At 35.8% G+C, this 18,020-nt stretch overlaps 1 protein-coding gene across 2 annotated transcripts in view; it reads right to left on the minus strand.

The window, feature by feature from the left end:
- Nucleotides 1–1,132: 1,132 nt before the first annotated feature.
- LOC136340502 (neurotrimin-like) overlaps nucleotides 1,133–18,020 on the minus strand; it is a 35,262-nt gene continuing 18,374 nt past the window's right edge. The window contains exons 3-10 of one of the 2 annotated variants that reach the window (XM_066284652.1): nucleotides 6,744–6,951; nucleotides 4,671–4,829; nucleotides 3,986–4,114; nucleotides 2,430–2,567; nucleotides 2,073–2,222; nucleotides 1,973–2,017; nucleotides 1,835–1,891; nucleotides 1,133–1,776 (exon numbers count right to left, since the gene is read on the minus strand). In XM_066284652.1, coding sequence (XP_066140749.1) covers nucleotides 1,640–1,776; nucleotides 1,835–1,891; nucleotides 1,973–2,017; nucleotides 2,073–2,222; nucleotides 2,430–2,567; nucleotides 3,986–4,114; nucleotides 4,671–4,829; nucleotides 6,744–6,951 — 1,023 coding nt within the window. In that variant the 3' untranslated portion in view covers nucleotides 1,133–1,639. Of the gene's footprint in view, nucleotides 1,777–1,834; nucleotides 1,892–1,972; nucleotides 2,018–2,072; nucleotides 2,223–2,429; nucleotides 2,568–3,985; nucleotides 4,115–4,670; nucleotides 4,845–6,743; nucleotides 6,952–18,020 lie in introns of both variants that reach the window. The other variant, XM_066284651.1, reaches the window with a different exon arrangement.

Below are 18,020 nucleotides of genomic sequence, written 5' to 3' on the forward strand. Positions count from 1 at the left end.
CCTAGGCGATCTATTATGGGTTGATAATTATTTGTAGAACTCTTCGATCGTCACATAAAGGTAACTAGACCAATTAATATTCAGTACGAACATTAAAAAATTATAAATAAAAAAAATTACTCGTTGATAGACACATTGACAGTAAAATCATTTGCTTTTGCAAGTATGTAAGTTTGCTTGCCTGTAAGGAAAAGTATACTTGAGTAGGTTTGTTGAAGGCGTATTTACACACCTGTAGAAAGTATTTTTACAACCACTCTGTGCACAAATAAGTACGTTTTTAATCTATTTATTCGATACTTTGACTTTATTTCATATTGAAAAGCTAACAATCATTTGTTACTATATTTTTTAAATTATTTGATTTATTTTATGACCATTTATGCTCAATTTTATTTTTTTATCTATCTGTAATGATTAACTGCCACCAATCGTATGGCCGCAATGCACATTTGCTCGCAAACTTTTATTTAGTAACTTTATTGTTCACTCATTGCACTTGTGCGTAAGGGCGTAAAGTCGAAAGCTTAACATATATAGAACATATAATCTAAATCCTTGCATCGTCACGTCCACTTAAATAAAAACATTACAAAATCGTTCGGTTATTCATTTAATGCAGCTGTATGCCAAATATCTGATTTAAGTTGTTTGAATTGATCGAAAGACAAAAAGTTTATAAAGAGTGAACCACCTATCAGAGATACCCGAGATATGAGTAAGATATCCGGAATGAAAAAGGTACTAAATTATACGCTGACACGGACTTTTCGGAAAGACGTGGTATCCGTTTACGACCAAATCGGACAATTTACAGATAAACATGTTTTGTCCAGGCGAAGTATTGCAAGTTATTGCCAGTTTCATGCATCATTCAGTAGTTATGCAAATAATCTAGAGATAGTAGATTGATATCTGAATATGTTTTTATATTATTCCATTCCTTACTTCAGTACTCTAGATTCTACGTTTCTTAGGTTCTTGAATTGGAATTGCACATGTACTGCTGCTGCTACTAAAAAAACCTTCACGTAGGACATATTTAATCAGTGAAATTTTTGTAGAAAGAATATACGAAAAAGGTTTGATTCATTAGGTGGGGAAATTATGAAAACGATCATAATATATCTTTGAATCACTTTATTGCATACGTTTGCTCATAGGTAGTATTACCCAACTTAGGTTAAAGTGTCATGTTCTTATTGCCATTAAATTATATTTCACATTTTTAAAAATGACAATCAATTAATATCTATAATGAGCCAAGAAAATGTCCTTATATTTAGGTTTCAAATATAAACGTCCTTCATCTACTTTTCCGCTAAAGTCTCCACATAGACACAATCTTGGTTTCCTTTAGTGTGTTTAATCATTTATTAAATAAATATTAACGAAGTAAGTTGGCAGACAGGAAACACGCTTTTAAGTTAGATATGTTACTTCATTTCTCTGATATATTGCAATCTGGGTGCTTCTCCTATGACAAAATTAAACGTGCTCCTCAATCATTAAAAAAGTGCGTGTCATATTGTCAAAAGTTATGAGCTAGGCGAAATCAATGTCCATAGCTTGACAATCACAAACCTGATATGACCTTAATGTTATAACGAAATTATCCACCTACGGAGAAATCCCAATTTCAAATAACAAAAATTCTAGACTGATCCAGGAATGTTCGGCACAAAACCATGCCAATAAGTTTCCAGGAGCCAATCTCTCGGAAGTGATTGCTGGCGCTACTCGACGGAGTCTCCTTTAAAAGTTTCCCCACTTTATCTGTAACAATAACGCCCTATATGAAGTCCTGGGCTATTACAGTTTGCTACTGCTATACCTTTTTCATTATTTTCGGACCGATAACTCAGCTCGTCCACTTTATCATGAGCAGCACCTGAAAGAAATTAAGGTTTCACATATTTCATTTCTGTTAACAAAGATTAAGCTTAGAGTGCACAGAAAGTTTCCTACTTACTCTTGTCTTTGATTGTTGGTACGGCCAAATTGGGATGGGGGATTTCTGGAAAGAGAACAGCGATTATTAGTCGTACTATTGTGAAACTTGTAAAATATACTGTAGACGTTGATTGATCCCTCCATGTCTCCTAAAGAGTTCTTGGATATGCATTTGTAAATTCCGAAGTCGTGCTCGTCGAGGTAGTTAATAGTTAACTTCATGTGGACTTTGTAGTTGTCTCCGATGATTTCGGGAACGAATTTTGTGCCTGGAATTATGGATGGTTTCAATAAGCTGAAATCACTGACTGAGAAAAAATGTTAACAACATGCTCTTAATGTCTCAATTTAAAAACCAGATCTTTGGTTTATGTATCAAATAATTTATAAGTCGCCTTATTGCGATGACACACAAATTAGCCAAAATTAAATTTTCAATTCGTCTTCTGGAAAACTAGTTCTTGACAATTACTTACTGTGAGGAATAATTTCTCCATTGTCTCGTGCCCAGTAGTTAATCGACTTAGGGAAAGCCTGACAGTGACACTCCAACGTTACTTTTTGCCCTTGATACGCCCCTATTAGCTGAAACTGGATCCAAACTGAAGGAGGAACTGGAAAATTCGTTTTGTATAGTATTAGGTATCACTTGGGCCTCCAGCAAATTTCATTTTGTTTCATTGTCCTATGAGATTTACATAAATACTGTTAATTATGGGGGTTTCTTAAAAACATTTAAAACATACAAAAGCTTGTTTAAGCTGGAAATGCATTTTGTTCTTCACGAAAAATGGGAAACTAATGAGATAACTGACAAGTCTATAATCGAATGAAAAAAGCAATCGACTGGTTCCTTATTTCATTACTCCAACCAATTTCACGTAGGATTCCAATTAATTTATTTTTACGTTTTTTTCACCTGAAAAGATATATTTCAAGGTTTCCTCGCTCGTGCTAGCAAAACTGAATAATATTATAGGTTCCTCGCTGAGGAAAATATAATACAAGTGTAATAAAAGAAACTAATTGGCTTTTCATTTAAATTTTTCTCGAGTTTTCCACGCCCCCTCCCCACCCCCAAGCTAAGCAGTAGTTCAAAACAGGCCTTCGTTAAAAAGTTAATTGGGATAGTTTCCATAGAGCAGAATTCTTTGCATTCAATGCCCAATATAAAAATGTTGATCATAATGCGGAAAATTTTTCTGAGAGCCTTTGAGTTTGTCGAAAGTTAATAACGGGTCATGGTAACATGAAAATATTTCTCATAAAATTTTCTTTCTTTGAAACCACGTTTTTCTTGCCAGGAACTTAAATAATGAAAGTGCCGACGGACAGGGCTTGGACATTTGAGTGTGATTGAGGTTGTTGACAAGTAGCTAGAGAGCCTTAAAATTCACATATCTTTAACATTTGCTTCTTCTTGCCATTGCCCAGGTATTATGTGATATTGTAAATTAAAACTTGCGAATTTTTCTCCACATCTCGAGAATACGCTGAGGCATAAATCTAAAAAATTTTAGTGTGATTGAGATTGTTAACAAGTAGTTGAAGAACTTTGAAATTTACAAATAACTTTTTTTTATATTGTTTTCTCCTTTGTACTTTTGCGTACAGACTAAGTGATTGTGAAATTAAAAACTTGTCATTTTTTCTTAGTTTCTAGAAAATAATTTTAGTCGAAAATCGTTATTATTTTAGTATCATGGACAATGTCAGAACAAAAAGTGCTTTCCAATTTCACACATTCAAACAATTCCAAGGTTTTTCTCTCGTTACCGCTGTATTTTTAAAAACCGAATATTATTCCAGTTGAGATCCTTTTACCTTATGCTGAAACTTTGAATGTTGAATGAAAAGCAAAATTTGACATTTTTTTCTAATTTTTACACAGAAGTTTTAATCACAAATCCTGAAAGGTCGAGTACAATTGAAGTTATCCAAAAATAGTGACTAGCTCACAGCACATTAGACATTCTGCATTCTGCCTGTTTTTACCTATAGCACAACACAAACTCATTTTACCGATACTTACACTGAACTAGAAGTGATATCCTCTTACTAACTGAAGGAGGAATTCCGTTTGATGCTATACAGAGGTAGATAGCCATGTGCTCCCGGTCAACTTTAGTGAGATTTAGTGTCTCCCCCGTAATATTTGGCACTAAACATAAATCCATTTTTTTTAATATTGTAATATTTCCTCCTCAAAAATATGGTTGAGCTATAACATAAAGTAAATTACCAACAAAAAGAGCTGAAAAGCAAAATGTTTTTATCCGGCGACCCTTTCCATGAACTGTCCAATTCCATTAAAAGAAAAGAGAATAAATGCGCGATTGTGGGACCAACTTTGGCCCCATTTCAATAATAAACTGTTGTGTTTGTTGGTGCATAACGTCAGAAATTAAATTGAACACATTTCGAGTATGTACCGGCGATAGAACTAAAATTTATATTCAACTTTTTACAGCTTCACTCAGTGTCTAGGTCCAGTCGTTATGAGAAAACAGCACCTTTTCGACGTAATTTTGGAATCCGTTTGTACTTCGTAAAGCTGTGAAAACGGTTTTGAAATGGTCCATTAAAGTGCGCAAATATTTTATAGGCCCTATAAATTATACGGTTGGAAGGTTTTACAGTGCAAGCAAGAATTTCTATTCACTTTTACAACAGAGAGTTTTATAATTTTTAGGATGCATTGACCTGGATACACTTGCCTGTTGATCCATTAGCTAATTTAATCAACACTCCATCTTCCCTTTTCCAAGTCACCGTGGGTTCTGGAGAACCAGTAGCAGCACAACGCATGGACACATCAGAGTTCTCGTCGATGACCATGTCCGCGCTGGTAGGGTAATCCAATATGTCTGGAGGTACTGAAACAGGAACAGCTGAATATCAATGAAGCTATTGTCGGTTTTTGATCGTAGAAGTGTGTACGAATTGTAGTAAACAGCACAGGGAGAATGGGTAATGTACGGATTTTGGAGATCGTATAGCCACCACAGGTAAATTATCATGTTAGGTGCTAACACAGAAGTCTCTTTTCTGGCTCAATAATTTGCATGAGGCCTACACAGCAATTAGTTCATTCTTAAAGTTCGCGTATGAGAACTCCGCACTCGAATAATCTCAGAAATGATAAGAACTGCTCAGAAAATTCCGAAGCACTCTTAAAACTCATAAAATGAATGCTTCTAAGATAAAACTGTTGATAGGAGGATCAAGTTTGATGAATAAATTAGCCAACGCTTAATTACTAATCGAAATCAGCTAGATAATAATATTTATTTTCCAAATGAATATTCGTTCTATTTACACGGTGTTGTCCAGTGTTGTGAATATTTACACGGTATTATCACGGTATTAGAAGTTTGTTTAAGCAGGTGGTCCGTTCGCAATATCCTTAGAAACTATGGGCTGGCATATTAGGGGATAATATTGCAGAATTTATTTCATTCCTGGAAATTAAACGGGCGAATTGTAGTTGACCATGTTGGTAAATACAAGAGAACCATTTATTATGGAAATAACAGAAAACCACCACGCAAACGGTGTTAGCTTCCAACAAGATGCACTGTGCTATCTAGCTCTAGTAAAGCAGTTTCCGAACAATTATTATCCGGGCCAGAGGATTCGGAGATGAGGAAAAATTTAGTATCCACCGAGATCTACAGACTTAAAACCTTTGGACTTTTTTTTTATGGTTGTTCAAATAATATAGGATATAAAAAAGAATAGATTAGGGAAATGCATATTTATGTAGAATGTGTATCTTTTTTCTGTAAATTCGTATGTGAAGTACATTTTTTGATGTTGATTGTAAAGTTCCATTAAAACCCCCTTTCGGGACTTCTTCTATTAGACTTCTTTACCTAATGGTAAAATCAATAGTATGATATATTTCAGTTGACGTTCGGTTACCCTTTTACCGAATAAAGTTTCCTTTGCTTTTTCTTCTCCTCTATTCCATTTCTGGCATTTCACTTAAATCTGATACATCATCGAAAATATTGTTTGAATTAAATGAAGTCATCTCCGCTATTCATCGCCCCATTATTTTCAGCCCTCCATCATAAATCTTTCCTTTTTCATATTACTGAAATATATCAGCCCTTTAAGGGAACGGCCACATGAGGAGATACACAGGCTGCTCCTGCCATCAAAACTTTCGGTATTAATTACCAAGTATTCGATATTTAATATCGCACGTTTGGAATTGCAAACTTTGAAATTCCTAACTAGCGTTGCTCTGAATTTTAGTTAACTTTACATATTTCCACGTCAAAGAAAATCAAAATAAGAGTGCTCCACATTCTTCAAGCAATCTTAAGTAAATATCAAATTGCAGATTCAGAAGGACATTCCACAGAAGGGCTCCAAAGACGCAATTCAGTCAATAAAGATAACCCCTGAATTGGCAAAACCACTAATAAATTTCCAATTTGACCTGGCATTGGGAACATGCACTGAATTAGGGTGTTGTCAACTCGACACTGAATTCCTTTGAGGTTGTTCGTCAGTTTGAGTTTCTGACTGCATGCTTAACGTACTTCAAAGGAGCATAAATGCGATATGCAAATGCAGAAGCCCGCTTTCATTGTTTGATGGCACACCTCAAATTAGGTTGAAACTTGAAGGCGAATCGACTAAAGTGTTTCTTTTTCATGATTTCGATTTCAATGGGGCAAGAATTTCAGATTAGTTGATGATACTGAGTGGAGTGTCTTGGCTTTTGAAAATAATATAAAAATCATAATTGGGACGTTTGCCGTGTCCATTCTACTTACCCACAACGTTCATGTATCCGACTTGGCTTTTCATGGGATCGGTGTTAATTTGACACATGTACCAGCCCTTGTCCGATTCCTGGACATCCCGAATATGCAAATACCACGTTTTTTGTTCCACGTGGTTGACAGCGATTCGATGGTTTTTCGTGATTACGTGACTGTGGATCGTCAGGATTGTTTGCGTATCCACTCTGAGCCAGGCGACCTGAAAAGGGATATTTGTTAATTAATTTCCAATTTGATTCACGTCGCTAGGAATGTACAGTCCCTCGTAAGCAGTATCAGGATTTAAACAAAAATTTCTCGTGGTCCGGTTCAATATTAGTTATGAATTGTCAAAGAAAATTCCTAGAATCCAGAAGATTAATAAAAATTTAATGGATTTAATTTTTTTTTTCAATTTCAAGTTCGTACACGAATCGAATAAACGCCCACATCCCAATTTAAAGTTGCCTCACTCCGCAGCAGTCGAATCAAGGAAGAATAGAGCCAGGGGAATTTGAGGTAGGGGACTAAAGCACATCGATTGCTAGAGAAAAAACTTTGAAATTTCACATCATTCAGGAGGCACAAGGTGTAAAAAATTTTCATTTTCATTAAACTTCTACTAGTAGATCCTAATTTTTAATAAACGAAGATAGTCCTAGAATTGTCTAACCAGACACATAGATGACGATTTTTTTGTTACAAATTTGTTATGTTACAAGGACTTGATCTTAAAAAGTTTTTGTCTAATATTTGAGGGTGCTACGTTGATTTTTTTTTGTTTTGGGCCGTTTTTAGTAAACGCTTTTAGAGATTCTGTGAACATTAAAAAAACTGATCATCAACTCATAATTCAATATTTTCATTTGAAATGTCTTAGTCAATCTAACATCAAAGTGATGTTAGATTTTACTTTAGGGGGAATTTGGTCCTTCGATAATAACTGTAAAATATTGGGTGACAGAGTTTCAACCCGGTCGCATCAGCTGCCAAGATGAACCAACGACACTCCAGACCTGACAACTTCGCAAATTGTGATGAAAACTGAACTAGAAACTACCAGAAAACTGTAGCGGAGGATAGGAATTTCAAAAAGAACTGGACAACGCGTTATGATAGGACAATTAGATATTATAAAGCTGTGCGCAAGATGGGTGCCGCTATTACTTACAATTGGACAAAAACAGCGCTGTGACGATGTTTCAAGGGAGTCTTTGGCAAAGTTTCGCAGCAATAAAGCCGAGTTTTTGCGTCGATTCATAACCATGGCTGAAACATGGATCCATCATTTCACACCTGAGACGAAAGAGCAGTCAAAACAATGGGCTCAAAGTGGAGAATCGTCTCTAAAAAGAGGCGAAAACTGTTCCATCTGCTGGAACGGTTCAATTTTTTAGGATGAACGCGAAATAATATCTAGTGGCTATGTCTGAAGAAAAATCAATAAATGGAAAATATTATAAAAATTAATTGTAGCATTTGAGCGTAGAAATTAGGAAAAAATCACCTCATTTAACGAAAAAAAAGTCTTGATTCATCAAAACAACGCATCAGTCCACACTTCCGTCATCGCGATGGCCAAAACCAATCAACTAGCTTTTAAACTTTTCCTCACCCACCCTATTCGCCAGATTTAGTTCCCTCAGATTATTTTCTACTTCCAAACTTGAAAAACTGGCTCAGTGCAAAGGTATTTGTCAATAATGGACAAGTAGAACCCGAAGTCGATACCTATTTTGAAACATTCTAAGCTTTTTAATGAAAACATGGCCTATAAGCCATGGAACATTGTTGAGAAAAGTGTGTCAATTTGAAATGATACTGTGTTGAAAAATAATGTAATATATTCCATTATTTTTTTCCTTCAAGTGTAAAATCGAGTATTTCTGCGGCTATTCTCACATTTTGGTGAAATATCGAGTACCCATTTTCGAATTTAGGAGTCTTGGTGATACACTATTAACTATTCATTCATCGTGTATGATTATAGCCTAGCTGCAGAGCGAATTGCACATCTACAATTAGCGTTTAAAAGAGTGCACCGGAAGCCTGAATGAAGAATATGTGCCGTGTGACAAGAAAATTTCATTCATGGTCATTGTATAGTTTCGAAGATAATTGCAAATTGCAGCAACACCTTGTAATCGCCTGATAAGCTATATAAATAGGATATAAGCACGTGAAAAACCCGTCTGTACGATAATAGTATGTTAAATTTAATTAAACAATTAACGGATGATGCTGACGTAATTTTGGAGGCAATTACCCCTCCAGGAGTGATACTCGAAATGCTATCCAGATATATTGGAAAAACGGGAAGATAAGGAGTCTTTGATAGAATAATATTATAGTATAAGTTTGATGGCTCAATTGCAAACTTTAATAGAGCTCAGACAAGAATACTACTCGATAAAGTATGTAAGGGTACTTGAACAACAGAAAGAAATGGTGTTTGATCAGGGGGTCTAAGTAAATAGAAAGGAAGGAAGAGGAAACACATTCAAGTGTAATATTTGTATAATTTCGGAGATCTTAACTAAAATCTTGTTCAAAAAATTTAATAAGGAAATTCAAGGACTATTGCTGAGTGAAAATCTGGCACATGGTACTAGCACCATTTAGAGCGAAATTGCACATCTAGAATAGTAATTTTTCATACCTAAGTAAGAAGTCTGAATGAACCTAAAGAATATTAGTGATGGAAATACATCTATGAAAATAACATACAATTTTAGTTATTAGAAAACCAGGATAGATTCTGGAACAGTCCAAAGCCTATGATAGTATAACAGAAATAATATAGTAGGTAAGAGTGAGATAAAACTATTAGAGAACAAAACTGAAATACAAATTATATTTAAGCCCGTTAAGAAAAAGGTAAGATTTACATATGATACTTGTATAATTTCCGTGAGAATGATTTATTGTATAAGAGAAAAATTTTATTCGAGATATAAAGGGTGATATTTAGCAATCACCCGTTAGAAAACAGCAAAAATTAAATTTAGAGGAAACGAGGGGAAGATAAAACTTCGTGTATAATAATAATGTAATTTGGGAACGAGCAGAACGTCTAGAAAATCTATATGATATTGCATAAGCTTTAAGCTTGTTTTTACCTTTTGTATTCTAGTTTTAATCATAAACAATGAGTACAGCGTATCCCATATTCAACTCTCAACATGGGGATCTTGGAAACCGTCGGAGATGCAGTATCGGTTAAATAGAGGCAAAGTTGGGTCTTTATGTGAACAGTGCTTTGCGTTTTTAATTAAAAAAAATTCTATTACTTTCGGAGGTATCCGGAAAAAAACGATAAGTTCTATTTCCTTTTTTTGCCATAAATTACATAGAAAAATGAAAATAAATACGACTTCCTTAAAGTAATTTTACTCTCACTGCAACATGAAACTAGTTTTGCAGAGACGCGACGTTTCGGTGTTTCAATGCCTTCATAAATTTTTTTCAAATAGGGACCTGATCATTTTTTACGAATTCGGTCGTCATTCATAATAGAAAGACAACTATCTGTTACACTTGCCGATTCGCTACATTTAGTTCGAAAATATACTTTGGCAGGATTTTGAAAATATATTTTAAACATCCTGGTTGTTCATACATTCAAAGAGTATTTCCAAATTAATTCGATAAACGCTAATGATACTATTGATTAAATACGAAAAGAACTGATAAGATATTTTTCAAAATTTTTTATTCGTTTCTGAAATGAGCACCAACACAACGAAAATAAATACAAATCATATTTTTCTATTTTCGATCTTGGCGCAGCAAATTAGCAAGTGTACCACATGGTCGTTTTCCAATTATCAATCATTAGTCGAATTCTTATAAAAACCGTCAGATCTCTATTTGAAACACAATTGATGACGTTACTAAAAACAGAAACGTCATATTTTCGAAAAACTATTTTCATGTTGCAGCAGGGGGGGGGGGGAGAGGTTCGTAACAAAACGTTCTCCATTTTCTGGAATTTCTGGATATTTTTCTGAATACTAAGAAAATGGCAATAATCAGTGTTTTGCGGATAGTTCCGGAAGTAATAAAAATAAAAAAAAATAATTAAAAAGGCGAAATACTCCTTTCATAAAGACGCGACCTTTCTTCCATTTAACCGGCTCTGTACCTCCTTCGTTTTCCGAGATCCCCATGATGACAATGGAATATGGAACACCTTGTATATGATTAGTTGTCGAAACCGAGTTGCGCTATTGGTACTTCTAGGTAATTGACTCCTTGCCCATGTTAATGAGCTTTATCTGTGCTACCTCAGCGTCAATCCGGTAAATTAGTTCCTCAATCGCTTGATAACAGGGCGATAAATGATTCCCTGGTAATCCTTTTGATAGGCAAGGTGTAAAGTTAAAATAAGATTTAATCTTGCGGCTGAGTGCTTTCCATTTGCCACGTCACCCCACACCAATAAGCAATTAATCTTTGAGTTTTCCACCTCGTGTCTGAGAATAATTACTCTTTTCGCCGGTCGACTGAGAAAAATAACGTTTTTCTTAAGTTTACGTCAGCGAACCAAAAATACCTCTGATCAATACTTCTTCCTAGTACCAATTTATTTCACACTTTCCTTTGATACATATATATTCTTTGGGTCGGAGAAACTGTTGAATCAGATCCCATTACCCTGTTCCCGATGTGAAACGGTAAATCATACGTCGTACCTCCCAAATAGACAGCCCTCTAAAGTGGAAGATGATCGATAGAGCCCTGCCAGTTACTATCGAAAAAGCTGATTTGCGAACTTCGCCATGTGTGTCAACCTTTGAATATATCCAGAATATATCCAAGAGAGTCGACGTGTATGAAAAATGGAGGAGCGTCTGCAAGAAGGGCAAATAATGCTGCCTGCCACTCGAAAATTCTGTATCAATAACCTTATTCGAATTTATTATGTTTGGGTGCACTCTTTATGCAGAGACTCTTCGTGTGAAAGTGCGATTTGTCAGCCTACGTGGGATAAAGTTTTCAGTAAAATGGGGAGCTTCAAAGCAAGTTCGACTGTAGTGAAACTAATTTAAGCTCAGGTCAATATTTCCATATTTTTGTTCTGCTCTAACTGCACTTTGCAGCTGGGCAAAAGTTTTAATTGAAATTAGCCTTACACTAAAGCTATTGATGTAGAAAGGAGTCTATTTAGCTGATACCTGCCCCGACATAATTAAGTGCTCCATTGGGAGAAGCCGTTTTCATACGAATTTTCAGCTTTATTAAAACTTTTTAATTCGGTTTATTAACTCTTGTAAAACTGAGTGCATTCATTTAAATAATAAATAGCCAGTGACGCAAAAACCTATGTAAGAAGATTAATATTAAATACTCGATCATTAATGAGTAATCCTGTTTTCACAGGGCCATTCTTAAACTATATGCACGGACTTGGGAAATTACAGCGGAGGATAAATAATGATTTTTAGTGGAAAAAAATGTGGTAAAGCAGTTTTAGTTTCGGAAGCATCAATTTATTTCAAACAAAAATAAAACAACCTGAATTTCATGAACTTAAAAATGCATTTAATTAATCATGGGAACTTTCCGAAGTTATTTCAGTGATTTTCGATACACAGATGATCTGAAGCAAAAAATTAATCAGGTGAGATCTTTTTGTTGATAAAAACTAAGAAGTAAACAAGTTTGGTGGATATGTTTGGTATTTTTAGCAGAACTCCGTTTGCAATTATGGTCATATTCTTCATAATTTCCCAAAAGAAGAGCTTATGGGCATCGTACTGGCATACGGCGAATCACATCCCAATTCAGTGGTTGCTGCAAATCTTTATGTTCGAGGGTTCTCCCAAAGATACCATCCGAGACGTGAATTATTTTTACGTGTAGTTCAGTATGATAGGGAAACTGGTACTTTGAGGCCCGGGCCCGGGCCACATGAGGGAACCATTAGAACTCAACAAAGTGTAAGTCTCGAGGAAAAGATTTTAAATGTCGCAGACGAGCATTCTGGCATCAGCACTACGGCAATTGCAGCGCCCTTTTGAGATATCACAATCCAGAGTTTGGTGTACGTTAAGGTACTACCGATTTTACCCAGTTCACGGGCGGCGAGTACAAACTTCACTTCCAAGGGATTTTCCCCTTCGAGTGGACTTTTGCCAGTGGTTGTTGCATTAGCTTTAAACCCAGATTTTACCACGAACATTTTAGTTATGTTAATACTATGCGTAATTTTTTTAATTGGCCATTGGAAAATTCGCAGGTTACTCGGCGAATACACTTTCAACGACTATTTTCCGTAAATGTATGAGCTGGTATGGTTGTGAATGGAGTGCTTTTTGGACCGTTCATTCTGGAAAATTATTTAACTGATGCTGCTTATTTAGAATTTTTGCGTGATAATTTATCGGAAGTCCCTGAAGGAGTTGATCTCAACGTTACAAGGCACATGTGCCTTCTTCGCCACGGTGCCGCTCCACATTTTGTGCGACAAGTTCGATAACATTTGAATCACGTTTTTCTCGAACGACGATAGATTTAGATGGCCTCCTCGATCGCCAGACCTCAATCCGCTTGATTTTCATTTTTGGGGTCATATAAAAAACTTGTTGTGTGTTATCGAATTTACCACGGAACAAGAGTTGAGAAGTCGCATACATGCTGCTGCTGCGGCAATTGGTCGACAACCGGGTCGGGGCCGCGTGTGCGGGAACTCATGGGTTGGCCGAGCTCAAGTGTCTTTTGGGAATCACAGAAATAGCTTCGAACGGTTATTATGATAAATTAAATGCATTTTTAGTTGTAATAAATTCAAGTTAATTGATTTTTATTGAAAATAAATTGGAATCAACGAAACTGAAAATGATTTAATACATTTTTTTTCCGCTACTAATCATTATTTTTCCTCAGCTATATTTTCCCAAGTTTATGTATAGTATAGGTTAAGAATGACGCTGTATATCGGGTGTCTCTTAAAAGGCACAAAACTCCTCCGCCGATTCCTCAGGTCGGTATACCAAGTTCCCATCAAACTCGCTTTAGTTCAAAAGTTGGCTGTTTTTGAAATACAGGGCGTTAAAATATTTTCTTTTCGACGTGTAGAATTGCGTGCTTTGAAGGTTGTACAAAGAAAGATCGCACACTCTGAATTTTGATTAGATGAATTCTGCCTCAAATCAGACTCAAACATGCCGTGATTTTAAAGTCTCGAAGTTTCAGTTTCTCAGACTTAGTTTCTCTTATTTTCATTCTTGGAAGTTAGCTCTGTCAGTTTAATACACGCGAAACACTGCAAAATCAAGTCCGAACGTTCTGCTTCGTTTCGACACTCCGGGCACTTATTATGCGAATTATCTCGTCAAAAGACGACACAAACGCCCCGGATTGCTGTAGAGAACTCGTACAACTTTCGATTTACCGCATCTACCATGTTTTTTCCACTTCCGGATCGCATTTTCCTCTGACAACATGTTAAGTCGAGTAAATACACGAATAAAATCGAACTGTCACCTGATGACAAGCAAACAATAGCCCTCTCAATTGCTAAGGCAATTCCCGAATAGTTGCAGAGTCCCTTGGGTGTATAAAAATGATCCACCCGATGTCTCGATTTTCTCTCGAATTTCTTTGGGTCGAATAAATGATAAAATTTACGAGTTTTTTCTCCGACTTGAATTTAAAGCGATTTCTAGATATTCTACAGTAAACGTGACAGATAAATAATCGATGGAGAAAACTCGAAATATTTTCATGGAGTTGGATGCATTATGGTAGCTCTAACCAGGAAGTCACGATGTGACCTGAAACTAAAATTTCCGAGATTTTTCCAACTTGCAGATATCCAGATTTTATGTTGCGACCGAGAGTTCGCTCTGCGAGATAAAAATTTCACAAACCCGTTCGTAGGCTTTGTGAGGTTCTTACGAATTCCCTGTGCGAACGATTCCAATGCCCGACTATACAGAAATGAATTAATGGAACGATATATGCGATCTATAGAGATAGTCCATTGAAACGACACTTTTGCATGTTTAAATGTGTGGAATTTCTTGCGCCAGACTCCTCCGGCTCTTCTCATTGGATCGGCTTCACATGGACATCACGAGACAGCCAAAATATTCCTTTTTTGCTGTGTTGCGCACCTCTGACCGAAATTATGGATGATTCAGTAAAACCTTTTTCTGATAAAGAATCTGCAATATTCACTTGTGATCATACTGTATCGCTCTTCACATTACATATTGTAGTCGATCATTTGTAGCAAATTTAGGTTTAAATGATAATTTGCGCAGGAAAATCGAAATCTTTTTTTAACAACTTAATAAAGTTAATAAGTTTGAAGGGCCATGGCGTGCGGTAATGCTATTTTTCCGCACATTTTCTTTTTGAGTCTGGCACGGTGACCGCATCAATTTGAATTATTCAGGACTTCCACGAAGTGAATATGGTTGCTGATAATGTAATGGCTATAATACGTGTGACAGCTATTTATTTACGTCATTATCGTCCTCTTTCTCTTCGCTTTCCTGCCTAGGTTTGCAAATTTCACTTGCATGCGGCAATAACCTCTTTGCCACATTTATTGTATAATAAGCGATAAATAATATCGTGACATTAAGCGGTTTCATAATCCTATTATCTACACAGGGTATTAAAAAAACTCTGCAAAATATTCAAAGAGATAACCGTATGGAACAAAATAAACCAAAAAGTCTTAGCAGACATGGGTCCGCAAAATAACGGTTTTCGGAGATATGGAAGATTTTTTTTTGGCAACATTTATTTGCAATTATTTATTGCTTATTTATTATGTATAAACAAACAAAAGAAGCTTCTAACAAAAACATGAAATAAAGTTACATAAGGTGTTTAAGGTGCCCTCTTTCCATTTCCAAGCAAGCAGAACATTTTTCACTGAAGAATTTTCGAAGTGTGTCTAAAACCTCCTCATTGCTTCGAATTTGTCGACATTTTTTATTAATTCGTAGCTACAGTTCATCGAGGCTATTTACATGGGCACCGTAGTTTAATGTTTTCACATATCCCAGCGAAATAAATTTCGAGTGTTTAAGTCGGGCTATCTTGCAGGATATAATTTAGGCCCGGCCCTTCCTGCTCGTCACATGAAAAAATTTGGTGTAAATGCTCTCTAACAGCAATCGAAAAATGAGCTGGAACACTATAATACTGGAACCACATATGTTGCCTTTGGTTTAAAGGAATATCGGCCAAAAGATCACCCACTGTAATCTGCAAAAAGATAAGAGGGAAAGCTCTAATTCTTTCAGCGGCTGATATTCTCTGCACACAACTCGTCCCCAGATCATGCTCTATCCATTCTAGAGTTTGTTCTGCTTTAGGAGTAGAGACTGACCTGGAACTGGTATCATGCAACGTTAGGTGGATTCTTCTAAACATACGGTGTGTAGCAATTGAAGACTTTGATGAGCTTTAACATAAACATGTTGCGCTTTGGTGGCAATGCAATTATTTAACGTTCATAGTATTATAAGAAAATGCAAGTTTTTGTAAAATAGGAAAAGGAGGTAAAACAGAGTAATCCATGTTTATTAAGACTTTTTCTTTCTTTATTGTCTTTTTAAATATTTTACACCCTTTTTTTAACACTCTGTATACGTCATTTTATATTATCGTTTTACGACTCATTTTAATGTTTTTTTGACAATGTTGGCGTCTCTTCTATTCGTGTCAAGCGAGAGGATCTCTAGGAAATAATCGAAGGAAAAAAATGGAAACACATCGCCTATATCTTCTGATTATTTCGTGTGAGAGAGACAGAAAAGGAGAATAAAGAATAAGTGCAAAGAGAGGGTGAAGTGAGATCGAATGATCGAAAGAGAGAAGGGGGGGAGGAATAGAGAGGAAGAGAGAGAAAAAAGAGAGAAAGAGAGAAAGAAAGAAAGAAAGATAGAGAGAAGGAGCGAAAGACAGAAAGACATAGAACTCCGCCAATTGCACATAAATTTGTTTTTCCAAAATAAAGTAAGTAAAACTTTAACGTTATCAGCCCCAATAGATATCTAGTTCCCAATCAAGCTAATCATCAGCTATGTAAAAGAGTCGTTTATCTATTCATCTTTCGTAATTCGCAATAATTACAAAGTTTATGAAGCGTGCGATAAATAGCAACATCACTTTGATTCATTACCGCGCGTAGTGTGATATGATACGATCCCAAGATCAAACTAGCGTGGTGAATATTAATAAGGTTGATTATATGTTGTGCGTGTGGTATTTATTTATTTATTTACAGAATAATCACCCTCTTGAACGCAAACCTAGTCCATCAACCATGTAAAACAAGAGTCGTTTATCTATTTAAGCACCTTTCATAATTCCCAATAATTAGAAAGCTAATTAGCTCCACGAGAAAGCCCTTCCAGCCTATGGCGTGCAATTGGCTCATTTCAGCTTCCGCTTTTATCCGTGCAACTGTGATTTCATGTCTTCATTTACGAATTCTAATTTGTAGTCGTGAAAGCGTTGATTAAGTGCTCGAATAAGCAAAGGGCGAACTCAACATGTCGGTGTAAAGTAATTAAAGGGAACAGACAATGTTGGCGAAAGTAGCGAGTTGATTAGTTCTGCAATTTTGTTTATGTTAAAGAGAGTTTCGATAAAATAGAAATATTTAATAATAAATAGTTCGGTGAAGCATTTAGCTTTCCTTACCAACCTGGTTCAAATAGAAAACGCAATTGTTTATTTTTCTCTGCTGTTTGCGGAAGGAAAATTAAATGCCTCAGGGAGAGTCTACCTAGTTTTCTATAAAACGAGATACTAAATTCACATTATTAGCAAGGAAATTGTTTCGCTTCTCTGAAATTGCCGAAGAAAAAGAGCAGCAAATCAAATAGAGGTTCATTATAATTTTGCAAACAATGCGATGAAAATATTGATTTACTAAATATGTGTGAAACCAGTTAAAGCAGGGACCCTTGACGAGCCATTGGCGCTTTGATGAGCTTCAATGAATTAATTGAATACCTATCCCAACTTTACTGGTGTACACAGATTATTATTTTATATAACAGTTTCCGAATAGTGAAACTCAGCTACGCAACAATGACGGAGTATTAGAGCGTTAACAACTGAGTACAATAGAAATTTACTGACCGAATATGATTAAGCCTTCCCTCTGGATGAATTTAATTATGGGTCAATTTTGATAGGAAAAGGCACAGATGGTGAGAGATTCGGGAAACAGTGCAAAGTTGGATGGGTTAACATATGAAATTGTATAATAGATCCTTTTGTGTTTGATGTCAAGCGCCTAGAACTAGACAGGGT

The sequence above is a fragment of the Euwallacea fornicatus genome, chromosome 8 (assembly GCF_040115645.1).
Source record: "Euwallacea fornicatus isolate EFF26 chromosome 8, ASM4011564v1, whole genome shotgun sequence".
Taxonomy (NCBI): Eukaryota; Metazoa; Arthropoda; class Insecta; order Coleoptera; family Curculionidae; genus Euwallacea; species Euwallacea fornicatus.